Raw genomic sequence first — 13,976 nt, 5'->3', positions numbered from 1 at the left:
CCCTAGAGGTGGCGGTTTGATTTAATGCATTTGGCCTTGTGCGTGGTCTGCTGGAGACATGGTCTGTCCTGTTTCCTGAAGGAGGCAGGACTGAAGCGGAAAAGGGTGTAGCATTATGTTAGAGTCTACCAGAAATGAACCTGTGGAGGATAGGTTCAGACTCCTATCTACTACAGCAAGTGAAAGACCAACTGCATCTTTTTAAGAAGACCTCCAGGGTTTTTTGTGAGATGATTGGAGCCAATTATCTTGCTAAACCAGCCCTCTGTACTATCCTTATCTTAAAGGGCCCCGAAAGTACTATTCTATGTGAGAGACAAACCATGTGAATGAAAACATGGGTTGTGTGGCATGTCTGCGGCAGGAAAGCAAATTCCAGCATGACATTAAACATCTTAGTTACCACTAAGAATATCTAAATAAAAGAAGAGGAAATAGAAAGGTGTAGCTGTTGTCTTAAGACCCCTTGGTCCTTACAAGCAAGACATTTTTAAAATAATCCTTTTCATGTTTTGCCTTTCTCTGTAACCTTGTGTGTATGCTGCAAAGGTAAAGCAAGAGTATGTTTCTTAATCCACATTATTCTAAGCATTTTGTGTGGCACCCCTGTCCCAACCACTGACCAGGAGTATTCCCACTGCCAGGCATAACCCTCCCACTGGCAGCCAGGATAATCTTCTGCTGCAGCAGTGGATTTTTTTTTTTTTTTTTTTAAATCCAAGTTCAGGCTGCCTCTCTCCTAAGAACAACACACTCTCTCTTCCCCCGCTGCCTCCCAAATAAAGTGTTCATTGCATGTTCCAGCCCTTGTTCCAAGCATGACCTTACACTAGACCCTGAGAAGCCCCTTCGGTTTAATCTCTTTAATTAGGAAAGAAGTAACAAACCTTATGGTATTAAAATGATTAAAAGGTCAGCATTAAGGTATTAATTTTCAGTGCCAGTTGGATGGATTGATTTTTTTTGTTTTATTTTCTTAATTGTGGATACAAACAACATATTAGCCATTGCTTTCTGTGACTGTTGCAGAATACAGTCAGTTTTCCTTACAGAATGGGTAGCTTGAAATCTTGGAGTGAATTACTTGTTTCCAAAAGCAAGAGATTACTTCTGACATTGTTGGAAGCTTTGGTGACACACTGCTGAGATTCAGTGTCATTTAAATTGTTCGATGCAGATTGGCAGTGCTCTGCTGCGGTGAGATCATGCAAACTCTCTGGACTGTGGAAGTGAGCCATGCTCTGCACTTTGGCACTCAGCACAGTGTGCAGCCTGTGTGGGAGCCAGGAACCTCTTGGTTTTGGAGTGCCCAGACTCTGGGATGTGCTGTCAGTAGGGGGGGAACCCTGTTAGACTTTCCCATCAAACTTGAAGCTTTATGCTGTCTACAGTGCTGCATGTTCCAAGGGTGGTGATGGATGGTTTCTTCATGGACACGCCAGTAGATCTAATATTTCTGCATGGGTTAAGAGTACAATGTGTGAAGTTTGGCTTCCAGACACCAGCTTGGTTTCACAGTTACCCTTATGACCAGCAGATGGAGTTGAGAGAATACTACTTTTTGGAAGTGAAGGAAATTGTTTCTCCGCAGTTCTCTTGACTTAGAATTGGTGGTACATCTACTCTTGTGGTTTTTTCCCCCGATCTCTTACTAAACTACATCTGGAGTTCTCTGTAGCATGCTTCCTTCTTTGCTCTGTTTCTTTTCATGTTCTTTGGATTTCTTTATTAAGAGATTTTGGTCAGAAGAGAGGAAAACAGTGACTAGGGGATGAGCATGCCTTAGGTGTGCCTTGCTGTGGACCTTCTAGAGAGAGGAAAAAAGCTTTTAAACTGGGAGGCCAGGTTTAATTGAAACAAGTAGAACTGTAGCTACTTAAAATAGACAAATTATATTTTATTCTAGAGGCCAGAAATAAAAGGCTTTATGAAAAACCTCTAACTATCATGTCCTTACAGCGAGGAAGGCTTGCTTTCTTAACCTTTCAGTGATTTTTTTCCTCTCTTGCAACAAAGTTAGTCTTCGCTTTCACTGTGGGGAAGGTCTGTGGCTGTTGTCCCAGAGGCATGCTGTGTGTCTGCTGGCTGCTCACTGTTTGCTGTGCTCACCTTCCCATGGCTGTACTCTGGAAGTTTCTCTTTCACAGGCATGCTCACTCCTTCCCTTCCTCAAGAAAATCCTACCTGATTTGAAATGGATCAGCAGCCTAGCGAATGGCTGGGAAAAGCTCTTCTCAGTGTTGCTTAGCCATGGTCTTCTAGAGGAGATCTTAGTAACCTGGAAACAAATTGTGTTCTGTGCCAGAGAAACTACGGTGTTTTGTCAGGAGCGGAGTAGGCATCTCTGTTCTGTGTTAGTGCAGGAGTTTATCCTAGGAATGTGTATTGCTTTGAATGGTGGAACATTTTAGTTTCTGCACCATCCATAAACATGGTGCCAGGCTGGCAAAAACTGGAAAAGGTGACGTGCTGTTTCCCCATCGCTCTGGCTCATGTGGCACTCTCATCCCCTATACAAATCTATACAAATACATGGTGGAGAACATCCATTGCCATTTCTTACCCTCTTCCAGCAGTTGAGATGAAGTACTCCATAGCCAGCACTCTGACAGCATGGCTTTCCTTCACTTACAGACTTCTCATTTGTCTCCTATCCACCAGTTTTCTGTTTGTGATTTTTAATGTTGATCATTCCTCAGCCTGTTCTATCCCTCAGTAAATCCTATATAAGCATCTCTTAGTATTTGGTTCAGATAGTTTCCTGTCTGTGAGAGTTGAACTCTGTCTACAGGTTCCTGTATCAAGTTTTGTCTTTTTTTTTTTTTTTTTTTTTTTACTTTGAAACACTTCCTCAATGTGTGTTTCCTGGCATTTGCTGGTTCTTCACTCAGAAACAGGAGATAGAACACCAAAAGTGTATCCTAGTGAAAGATGCTGCCCCAGCCTTGATTCCCAGCAGTCAACTGCATAATGTTGAGGCCTTTAGTAATTAAAAGCCAAGTGCACTGAGGGTGCTCTCTAGGGGCAACTGTTCAGGTTTCTTCTATGGTATGGCTGTAGGAGCCTTCTCCCCTTTTGTGGTTGTCATGGGCTTGCGAGGCTCACTCCCCAATACCACCTTCAGAGGTGGAAGTTATACTCGATAGTGGTAAGGGAAGGTTGGAAGATGAAAATACTCCTATTCGCTCTTGACATGAAAACTCTGCCTATAGCAATGTCAATGCCAAAGCTTTGAAATGCTGGGCTCTGAACATATTCTTCATGTTAAGACCTGTGCATCGTGTTGGCTTTGTATGCAGGAGCTGAGTATAACCCCTGCCTCTTCTCATTTGCTAGCTGCAGTGCAAGCTCTCAGATTGGTGCTGCTAACAGGCTAGAATAATTTCTAGCCACTTGAGTCGGTCTCCCTCCAAGAGAGCATGACCAACTTCTGAGGCTGTGTCCAGTTCAGGAAGCCTTTTCCCTCCCCTCTTAGGTCTTCTGCCCACCGTACAGACTCAGATTCTGATTCCTCCTGCTCCTTGGATGAGAAAATGCAGCACTGCAGTGGTGTTATGGGGCACAAATGCAAGCACTTCGCTTGTAGTACTTTGGCTCGTGTCAGCCTGTTCTCTGTGTGCATAAGCCTCCAACCTCTGGAGCCAAAGCAGACCTTCACATTCCTGGCTTCAGAAGGATTCTTCCTGTTTGGATAGGACCAGGCTGTTCAGACAATGCCTGTTCGAAGTAACTGGTAGAACCAGAGAAACCACCATCCACATGGAGAATATCAGAGTGAATTGCAAGAGGTGTAAAACGGTTCTGTGTCGCTTTCACAGTGAAGCTCTGGTAGTCACTGGAGAAAGGCTGGGTTCGTTAAGTGACTATGCTGTGAGCCTCCTTCCCTGATGCCATCGGAGAGCTGCTGCTCAAGCTCTCATTGCAGTTTTGACAGAGCAGTGCTTCCTGGGCTGTTCAAAGCAGGTTCAACACTTACCAGAGCATTTCTGCAATTCCCATTTGCAGGAAAGGCTTCTTTTATTCTTAATGCAAATGTGCAGGCTACATGATTGGAGTTGATCACACTGTGAATACTTAATTCAGATGGAAGTGTAGCTAATTAGAAGTGTTCTTCGAGATTTAAACTTCATGCGTATATCCACTTTATGCCCACTGTCCCCTCTCTGAAAGATTATGCTTTAAGCCTGTGATTGAAGGAGAACTAGAGAAGTTTGTGTGTATTTCGCCTTATGTACTCATGCATGAGTGAAGGTGGGATGCAGCCTTGCTCTCTGCAGATACTGCAAGGGTTGCTTTTTTTAAAGTGTTAATTGACTGACTGGGTGTGTCCATAAAAATCTCTTGTCACTGGTAAATAGCATCCCTTTTCTAGTCCAAAATGTCAACAGACTGAGAAACTCCAAGTACAAAGTGCTGCCTGTCTTCTGGTTAGGGTGAGGGAAGGTCTGTAAAACAAGCTGTATCAAAATAGTCATCTTTTGTGGCAGTGGATTCTTAATTATCTCACCAAGGCCCGCTGTATGACTACAAACTTGTTTTAAAGAACTGAAAGACAGGTTTTGAATGTAAGATTTGTTCTAATACAGTGATTCCAGAAAGTGGTATTCTTCTATCAGGGAGAAGGAAGGAACATGGAAATAAAAAGATAATACAGAAGAGGAATTGTATTTTAAAAACATAATGGTATATGGAAGCTAGGATGACACAGAGTTCTGTATCAGGTTGTTTACCTGTTGAAAGATCACCAGTGGTACTGAAATTGGTGCCTGTTTTTATAAGAAAAGGTGCATTGTGTTTGAACTTGACAGGCAACTTCGAGTGGTTTTTGAATATAAACATGTCAAAACATAGAGGATTGCTGGTCATCTCAGTAAAGTAAAACAGTCGGGGGACTTTGCGTCCATCCAGGTCCCAGAACAGGAGATACTGGCACATCTGTGCTGCCCAGAAGCACAGGAAGTTTTCATCCTTTGGAATAGAGACAGGTTAGAACTATCTTCCTGTGTGATCGTGTAGTTTCCATAATTTTAAATTGTATTAATAGCTGCTGTGCACTAAGAAATGTTGTATTACTCTGTTTCTAGAAAACTGGTTACCGAAGCCACCACCTGTGTCAGAAGTTTTAGTAGACTTTCAACCCCTGATCTGTTTGTTCTTTTTATGGTGAAGCTTGACAAGGTAGCAAGAGAAGCAAAACTATTTATTTTTTTTTTAACCTCATTTATCTGACCATTGAAGCATTTATTTTAATTGTGGGTGAAAGAAATATCTGAATTTCCTACTTCATCAAGAAAATCTGTTATTCATTCAGGTCAAGCAACGTGAAGCCTCCCGCTCGTTCTGGAGTGGAATGATTTCTGTGGTTGATAGAGGATTTATGCACCTTTGGGGTGACAGCAGTGCACTAGCATATCTCCAGTTTCGAGCTGGTCCTGCAGACTGCTGTTCTTAAAAGACAAACTAACAGGGAAGAGATCAACTTCCTCTAACAGTCGTCAGTTCTGAAAGTACGATAGATGGCGAAAAGACCAATCATTATATTTGCAGGTTTAGGACTTTACAAGGCTGAAATAGTGACCAACATAACTCTATAGAGCTTAGGCAATATTTGGAGTTCTTTTTTTGTGCCTACCTGCAGACACTCTCATCTGGACCAAGGCTGCTTGTTCTTCTAACTACTGATACTGTATTGATTCTGCTTTTCTGTTACTCCATCTCCAAGAAACGCTTTTGGGTCAGGGCATCCTTGCTGATACAGCTGTAGTCATGTCTATTAACTGGTAGGGTAGTAATAAAAAGAGAACTTTGGCATGGGAAACAGTTCTTTGACTGGGATGAAAACATTGCTTCCAATGAGATTTTCTTTGGCATGGTCTCTGTATTTTTCTGCAGATTGGCTGAACTAATTGTTTCCTATTTGTGACCCAAGAATTGTTTCAGCAAAACCTGTCTGCTCTTGTGGATTTGTTCACAGAAGTGGAAGGCTTAATTTCAGCCGCATGCACTGGAGCATAAGTGGATGGGCTTCCTTCATGCTCTTTCCTTTTGTTGCTCTTTTTCTTAAAAGTTCAAGACACACAGATGCAGCAATTCTTCTTTGTTTAAAACTCACTATTATCATTATCAGTGGCAGAGTGCCCACTCCTCCAAACACCAGTCGTTGTGTTTTGTACTTGATCTTGTGTGCTTCGTTCTTCAGAAGAAAAGCTAGCTCTTTAAAACCTGATGTGCAGGTGGCAAGGCTGAGGACAAAGCTTGCTGCTGGAGTAGTGAGAGCTTGTGCTATGGGATCTTCTGTTGACCTAAGAAAATGAGGGGTTTTGCTGTTATGTGCTCTGTTTTGTAAGCTGTGAAATTTTCTGGAGAGTCCTTCTCAAAGGTCAAAAGCAGAGCAGGCTACAAGTGGTGTATTCTGTCACTTAAGAGTGACTTTCCTTAAATGTCGTAAGCAGGCTTTGGTCAGTAGTTCTGTACGCAGCACTGAACTATTTCCTGTTACCTCCCCGGTATAATCCTGTCCTTCCCATATTCTATTTATAAGTGGGTTTAATGGCTGATTTTCCTTAGGTAGCTTGGAAGATGGCAAGCTTTTCTGTGGTAACCTGTTTTTACAGGGCATAATCAAAGTGATTCTTGGGGACAATGTTTGTCCATGAGATTAGTTCAGGACTAATGGGGATTTAAGCACTTCTGCAGTGCCATATCTGCTCCCGCTAGTGGAGTCATTGCAGGCTGTGGATGTGTTCAATTTTGAAAATCATTTTTCTGTATTTGTTGTCCTTCAGAGGTCCAAGAAGGTAGTAGAAAAGCTTCTAAATCTGTGCTGAAGAAACGGTGTGTGAAGGAAGCAATTTCTCTTCTGCACTGCTATGAGCTGTATCTTAGACTGGAGATCTCTGGGTATGCAGCTCCATCAGGCAGGGCTCGGGCACTGGTACAGAAGTGTGTCCATGAGAACGGATGCTGGAAATAAAACAGTGGATTTCACAAGCTGATACAGCCTAGCGTCACCCTCTAGTTAACTTCAGTGGACTTAATGCAGTCCAGATTTAGGTAGCCCTTTCTGGGAGAAAATTGTATACATCCTACCTTGGAAATTTTCTCTATGAAAGGAATATCGGCACTCGCTTGTGAGAAGGGTAGTTTGTGCTCGGAAGATCAGTTCTACCTTTTACTGTAATATTTACAGTCTTATAATTTTGACTGTCTTCTCCCACGGGATTCCTCTTTCTGTTGGGGACAAGAAGCTAGGGTTGAAGTGTATAAAACCTGTAATATGAAAATGTAATACTAAACAGACTTGAATTCCACCTCCAAGTGTGGCAAGAGCTCATTCCTGTTGGAATGATGATCTGTCTTATAAACAGAGGATTTTGGATGGCTTGTCACTTAAACTGTTGTTTGTAAATGTCTTAACAGAGGAACCGCTCAATACATTTTTGCTGTTCCAAGGTTAGAACTGAAATGTTTGAGAATGCTGCAGAGACTGGTGTAATAATCCTTGTAGCCTGCCATAGCTGAATGCTTGGTGAATAGTCTTGTGCTACTCAAGTTTTATACAAGGTTAAGATCAGAATTGAGACTTGCAAAAGCAATGCTAAACTCTCTGTTCTCTCAGTCCCAGATGCAAACCCAAGTGCAACAAGTGGGGATCGTACCGACGCAGGCAATGGCAACTGGACCAACAGCAGACCCGGAGAAGCGCAAACTGATCCAGCAGCAGTTGGTTTTGCTGCTTCATGCTCACAAATGTCAGAGGCGTGAGCAAGCGAACGGAGAGGTGCGGGCCTGTGCTCTCCCGCATTGTCGAACCATGAAAAATGTCCTCAACCACATGACACACTGTCAAGCTGGGAAGGCCTGTCAAGGTGAGAGCATGTTGCTGAAGCTACTCTTGCAAACAAGCTGTGTAAGGTTTCTTGCATATTTGTCAGCAGTGTTTCTCTTATTGACAAGAAGATCCCTATACCTGGCACAAATGAGTGCTAAAACTGGTTCTTTAATTAAACAGCAGCTCCCTTTTTCATTACCTTTGCCAGCTTCCATTTCTGAGCTGTCTGCGGTTGTCAGTTTAGAAAACAGAATGCAATATTTGCCCTTTAGAAGCATGATAGTACCGATGCAGCCTTGCAAGTGTCTTTTTCATCTCTTTTGTATAAAGAGGGTGTAATAGCCACCGTGTCTTTGTCTTAGATTTTTGTACTGGTTTCCTTCATTTTTTATGGCAGCATTAGTGGGTCCCAAAAAATGTTAATTGCATTTAGCTGTATTTAGTTACATGTACAGTATGGCTTGTAAAGGAGAAAGAATAGAGTTGCTCTAAAAAATGAGTTAATTCAAAACCAGTTAACCAAGGAGTGACCTTAATTCTGTTGCTTTTCCTTGTTATAGTTGCTCATTGTGCATCTTCAAGACAAATCATCTCCCACTGGAAGAATTGTACTCGGCACGACTGTCCTGTGTGCCTTCCTTTGAAAAACGCCAGTGACAAAAGAAATCAACAACGTAAGTTGGCATTTTGCTGCTGTCATAATGGAATAATACTGTTAAAATAAAGTGACATACAGTGAGAAATAAACCTTGACAGCGTCCCAACAAACTCAATAGCTGTTTAATAATCTTGTATAAGGATGAATATACTAATGAGTTCTCCTTTCTGATCACTGAATGCAATTTATTACTTAAATACACAATAAATGAAAAGGGAAAATCTCATATCAAGCACATGTCTTTTTCTTAAAGGGTGTTGTAACTTCTAACTGCTGTTTTATTTTGAGGCAGGTCAATAGATTCCAGTTACAGTGCAGTTTTGGATGTAGGTAGGGTTTTGGGGAAGATAGAAGCTACTTCATTATTTTTCTTGCTGCTAGAAACATGCTAGTGATTAAGAATAATAAAAAAACGTTTGTAGCAACAAAAAAAATTCTTGTGCAGAAAAAGATCTGGTCTGGGTGTCTTAACAATTAAGCGTATTTAATGCTGGTATAGGCAAGCTGAAGTTCTGTAAATCATAGTGGTTTTGCCCATGCCAGTTGCTGGAATAGCTTAGCTGTTACTGATGCTCGGGGGCATTTCTAGTGCATTTCTTCTCTCTCACTTTGAAACAGAAAATACTGAGCTTACATTGGTAAGTTTGCTTCTCAGCAAACCCTTTGAAAAGATGCCAAGGTAGAACATTTTACAGCATAGATGCAGCAGTTCTAGAAGTCTAAGTAATGTTATGGCTAGGTATATTTAAATAGGGGTTAAGAAGTGGAAAACAGCTGGAGGACTTGCAAAGCTTGTATATGTGAATTGTGTTGGAGGCATTCTGGTAATTTCCATTTAGTCTGAGACTGCAGTGAGGAACCCTAATAAACCTTGGGGGACTGAGAACAATTAGGTTAGGTGAGATGAAGGCAGAGGAGTGGCTGGTAGGACCATCCAAATTATCCATTGAGCATGCTCTTGTGGTTTCAGAAGGGCTTTTTAACTTCCAAAACTGAAAAAAATAAGCTATTTGGAGGTAAGGATTTTGTTTTCATTTTACCAGACTTCTCCTTGGTAAACAAGATAGGTCTTGCGTGTTGAAAGCAGTAATTTGTTGCAAGTGTTTAGTTATGTTTGGCCTTTGAAAAATGTGTTGAAAGCTTTGCTTTTTAATGTGACATGGTCCATTTGTGCATAACATCCTTATTACACAGTTGTTATCAAAGTGCTAACAAAATCTAGCACAGCAGAATTGGTTTTTTTCAATACAAGCTGCTGTGGAAAAGTAGTTTGTGCAGTGTTTGTTTTTGTCTTATCAAAAAAGAAGGCACTTGAAAAAAAACAGTCCTTAAAAATAATTTTGTTATGGGATCAAATAGGATGTTGTTTGAATGCAACAGAATTATTATGGATAAGCGTAGAGCTTGGCTCTCTTGTTGCATGTGGGGGAGACAAATATGAAATCTTCTATTCAGTTAATCAATAATCCAATGGTAGTTACAATGAAAATTTGCAGTTTAGTGTGCTGGGGTGCAAGGCTCTTTGTTCTGGATTATGTCTCTGAATCATGCTTGTAACATGCAAGTAACACTTGTGGTTTGTTTGAAGATAAAAGATTAACTGAAAATACTTGTTTAGATATATTATAACCTAATATAATAATATTATAACCTAAGATGTATTACAACTTATTTAGATATATAAAACCCCTGTTTAGGCATTCAAAACCGTTTCTGAAAGGATCTGCAGTAATGTGTGCATTTGAAAACATTGTGCCTGATAAAGTGAAAACTAGCCTAAGCTAGGTTAGTTTAGGATTTGAAAAAATTATTGTTGGCTCTCTTAGGAATAAATAATCATAGCATCTATTAAACTGGGGGGAGGAGGGGATCTGCATATGGCAGAATATGAGGAGAACATTAGAAAGGCAAAAAAAAAAAAAAAAAAAAAGAGGGTAGTAACCCTCATTACTTTTGTCAGGCTGCCTTCCTTACAGAATGAATGACCACGTGGTGGTCATTAGAGACTTTGAGCCCTGGACTCTTCCTTCCTGTGCTCAAGCCTGTTTTACCATTATTATTTCGAGTCCTGTTGCATCTGTGCTGAGCTTTCAAGCGGCTCCTTTAAAGTGTGCTGATCTATTAGAAAGTTCTGCAGTTCAGCACTTCAGAAACGTTGCAGTATGGTGGCTTGAACCACTGTGCGTGGGAAGGGTGGAAGCATGTGCTCTTTGTAGCAATCTATTCCTACTCCTTGGGGGATTTTTATGCTACAGAAAGTCGTGGGTTTTAGCTTATTGCCATGGAGCTGTTTCTTTACAGGTATCTTACTCCTTGTTTTAGTGTTTAGATTCTTTGCAAGGAACATCCGTGCCAGCTTTCTTTTGTATAGCTTTTTTTCTAAGCGGTCTTGAAATGTCTTTTTTTGTAATTGTTGATAGTAACATGACTTACAGGATATGCTGAAATTCTTCCTGTTCCACATGGTTCTTACTGTGTATACCATGTATACCTCGGGGGAGCGGGTAGGGGGAAACTGCAACACAAATGTTATTTCATACATGCTAAAGCATTAAGCTTTTCTTCTGAATAGGCCAGTGACTCCTGTGCGTTGAAGTAATGACTTGAAATTCAGTTGAAATGTTTTGGGGTTGGAGGGCTGTTTTTGTTCGGAAGTACTTCTTGCTGCCTGCCGAGCCCACTGCAGTTTGAGTTATTAACGCTTGCAAACAGCTGTTGATATATTTCCTAGTTTTATAGCTCTATCATAACAGTTATTTTTCTGAAGATTCATCTTGCCATGCACATGGTTGAGCTTCTTAATTCTTCCGTTCCTGACACGGGCAGGTGTTTATTGTGCAACCAAACGGCTAGTGGGTATGCTTGCCCTCACAGCCGTGCCTGTGGTGCTGAGTGTGCTGTGCTCACCGTTCATTATGACCTGGGCCATCCTCATGCAGTGCTTGATGTGCTTCATTCCAGGATCAGGGGACACCAGAAAATCTTTAGGATTGCTGCTCAGCTGAGTGAGATTGGAAGGTGGGGTTGTGAACATGGAGCTAGTCTCCCCAAATTTTTTCTTGTAGGAAAAATGTAAATAAAATACAGTGAGGAAAAAGTTGGATTGACAAAGAATAAATTTGAGACAACTACTCCTCATATAAAAATGTGATTTTAAGGAAGACTTGGCCAGAAAATCCAGAGTATGTGGACTCGGGGATGAAGGATTGGGAATCTGATGAGGGAAATGAAAGTAGGGAGTAGGAACTGGCTGGCTGAGGGAACAGGTTATTGAATTAGGGCAGAAAGTCAAAGGAGACCTGGATGTAGAGCAATTGGAAACTAACCCTTTGTAGAGAAGGAAGGAATGCATGCATTGGTGTGCAGGGAAACATGTTAAGAAAGATTAGGCAGCAACTTCTTCACTAGAGCCTGTTTCTTGTGAAAACTGGAAATTTGATCCAGTTTGCTCAAGGCTTACTGTCAGTAAAATCTACAAATAAAATGTCTCTTGGGTTTTTTTCCAAGTGCTGGAAATCACACATAATGGTGACTTACCAGCTATCAGTTATTCCACTGAGCCACATAATAGATGGTTACCCCACAGATTAAAAAGTTCCATTCATTGACTAATACAATGCTAAACTGTGAAGGCTTTTAGTTTTATGCTTAACTTAAAAATTAAAATGGCATCGGTGGTGAAGTTTAAAATACTGACACTTCCTACCTTTAAGTTGCTAATAAAGTCTTTACTTACCCTGTGATTTGATTCATGGTACAGCCTTTAATTAAACAGTTGCATACACTTAACCTTTTGTGTACCTGCCTGATTTGGGGTGCAGGACAGGCCTGTGCTGAGGTGAGTCAAGGTCACCAGCTGAAGTTTTGCTCCAGCCACTTTGAGCTAGAATGGATGTAACGAGCAGAGCGAGGAGCTGCAGGACAGAGCGTTTGAGCTCTGCTGAACAAGTCTCAATTACAGAATTTGGAAGCAAAATGAAAAATCTAAATTGGACTTCTCAACAATGGATTAATGTGTTGCTTTCACTGGGGTGGTCAGGTTAGAGGAGTGCTGGGCATTCATACTTAAAATAGCATTAGGAGTCTGTGTTTGAAATGAATTCTAATCAGCTGGAGGGGTTCCCATCTAGAAGACATGAATGCAGTTTTGCTAAGGCAGCATTACCTGCTTTGCACACTGAAACAGGAATCCAGTAGATGACATAGTGTTTGACCATTTAGATTACATCCTAATGCATATGCCCAGGAGGGCCTAATCAGGGCTGCTCAGGAAGTTCTGGGGCTGCTTAACTTTTGCTTGTTTGAACTTTCACTCTTAAGATACATAAACACATGTGACTTTAACACCGGGACGTATGGAGCTCAGTTGTCTTCTGAACATTTAGAATGTGAATGGTCCTGTACAGAGCTGTCCTTACACTTAGCTTCTGTCAGGAGCTCATCAGTGTCTGAAACATCAGTTAATAAAAAAAAATCTCAGTAGACATTGCTTTGTGTAGCAGTGGCCTAATATGATAATTCCTGTTTCAGTGCTGTATTTATTTTAATTGACTTGATTTCCTATGGTATCTTCCACAGAAAGGACTGCATTTGCACTTGATCTGTCCAATATGGAAATTTAATACTCTCTTCCTTCATAATCTTGTTTGACAGATCGAGATAATGTTACTCATTCATATAAAACCAATGAACAGACACACAAAAAACCCCTTCAAAATCAGGTTCCTGATGTGAAAATACTCAATATAGTATGTTATTGAGTTGTAAAGCATAGAAAAGCTGAGACCAAAGAGTCAGAGCCATCATTGCCACATCGTGTGTACTGCTGGCTGTAAGAATGTAGTGTGTCCCCTAATAATAATACCTCAGTTTGAAGTGTTGAAGCCACATTTGGCTGTTCACCAGCTTTAGTGAGTTTTGCCTGCTTGACTAAATAGCTATGTGCACACGTGGGGACTTGTTGGAGATCATTAGTCTTTCCAAACTGCAAGTCAAAATAGTGGCCTTCATATGTTGTCCCCTTGCAGTGACGCTAGTATTTCTATGAACAAACGGTGAGGCTTTTTTCTGTTTAGAATAGAATCATTCTCCATGTTGTCACTTTTAAAGCAATGTTCAGATTCTCAGCTCTGACAAATACCCAAACTGAGTTTTTATAACTAGTCTTTGGTGTGTGGCAGAAATAGAGATCTGGAAGTCTGATCTTGCTTAGGAAGACTTCTCTAGAATTGGCTGGATTGTGGTTCCTAAAGCTGCTCTAACACAAGGGCTGAACTTGTGCTTCATGGTGACGGTACCACTGCCAGAGCTCAGTCCAGAGCTGTGGGCGAGGGGTGGGTGACTCTCCAGGCTCTGCCTTAGCTTCGCTGTGAGCTTTGAGCCAAGCTTGTGATCCTCAGATCAGTGTCAGATTTTTTTACCCAGAAGAGTATGAGGAACGGTGGAACGCTTGGCTACCCTCAGTGGGTTGTCTAGAAGTCTTTATCC

At 41.2% G+C, this 13,976-nt stretch overlaps 1 protein-coding gene across 1 annotated transcript in view; it reads left to right on the top strand.

The window, feature by feature from the left end:
* The window catches only part of CREBBP (CREB binding protein), a 97,374-nt gene that overhangs the window by 39,145 nt on the left and 44,253 nt on the right, over positions 1 to 13,976 (top strand). Inside the window, 2 exon segments of the mRNA XM_055807002.1 lie at positions 7,619 to 7,868; positions 8,392 to 8,505. Coding sequence (XP_055662977.1) covers positions 7,619 to 7,868; positions 8,392 to 8,505 — 364 coding nt within the window.

This window comes from Falco peregrinus, chromosome 5, assembly GCF_023634155.1.
Source record: "Falco peregrinus isolate bFalPer1 chromosome 5, bFalPer1.pri, whole genome shotgun sequence".
Classification (NCBI taxonomy): Eukaryota; Metazoa; Chordata; class Aves; order Falconiformes; family Falconidae; genus Falco; species Falco peregrinus.
This window is presented reverse-complemented; position numbering and strand designations above follow the sequence as displayed.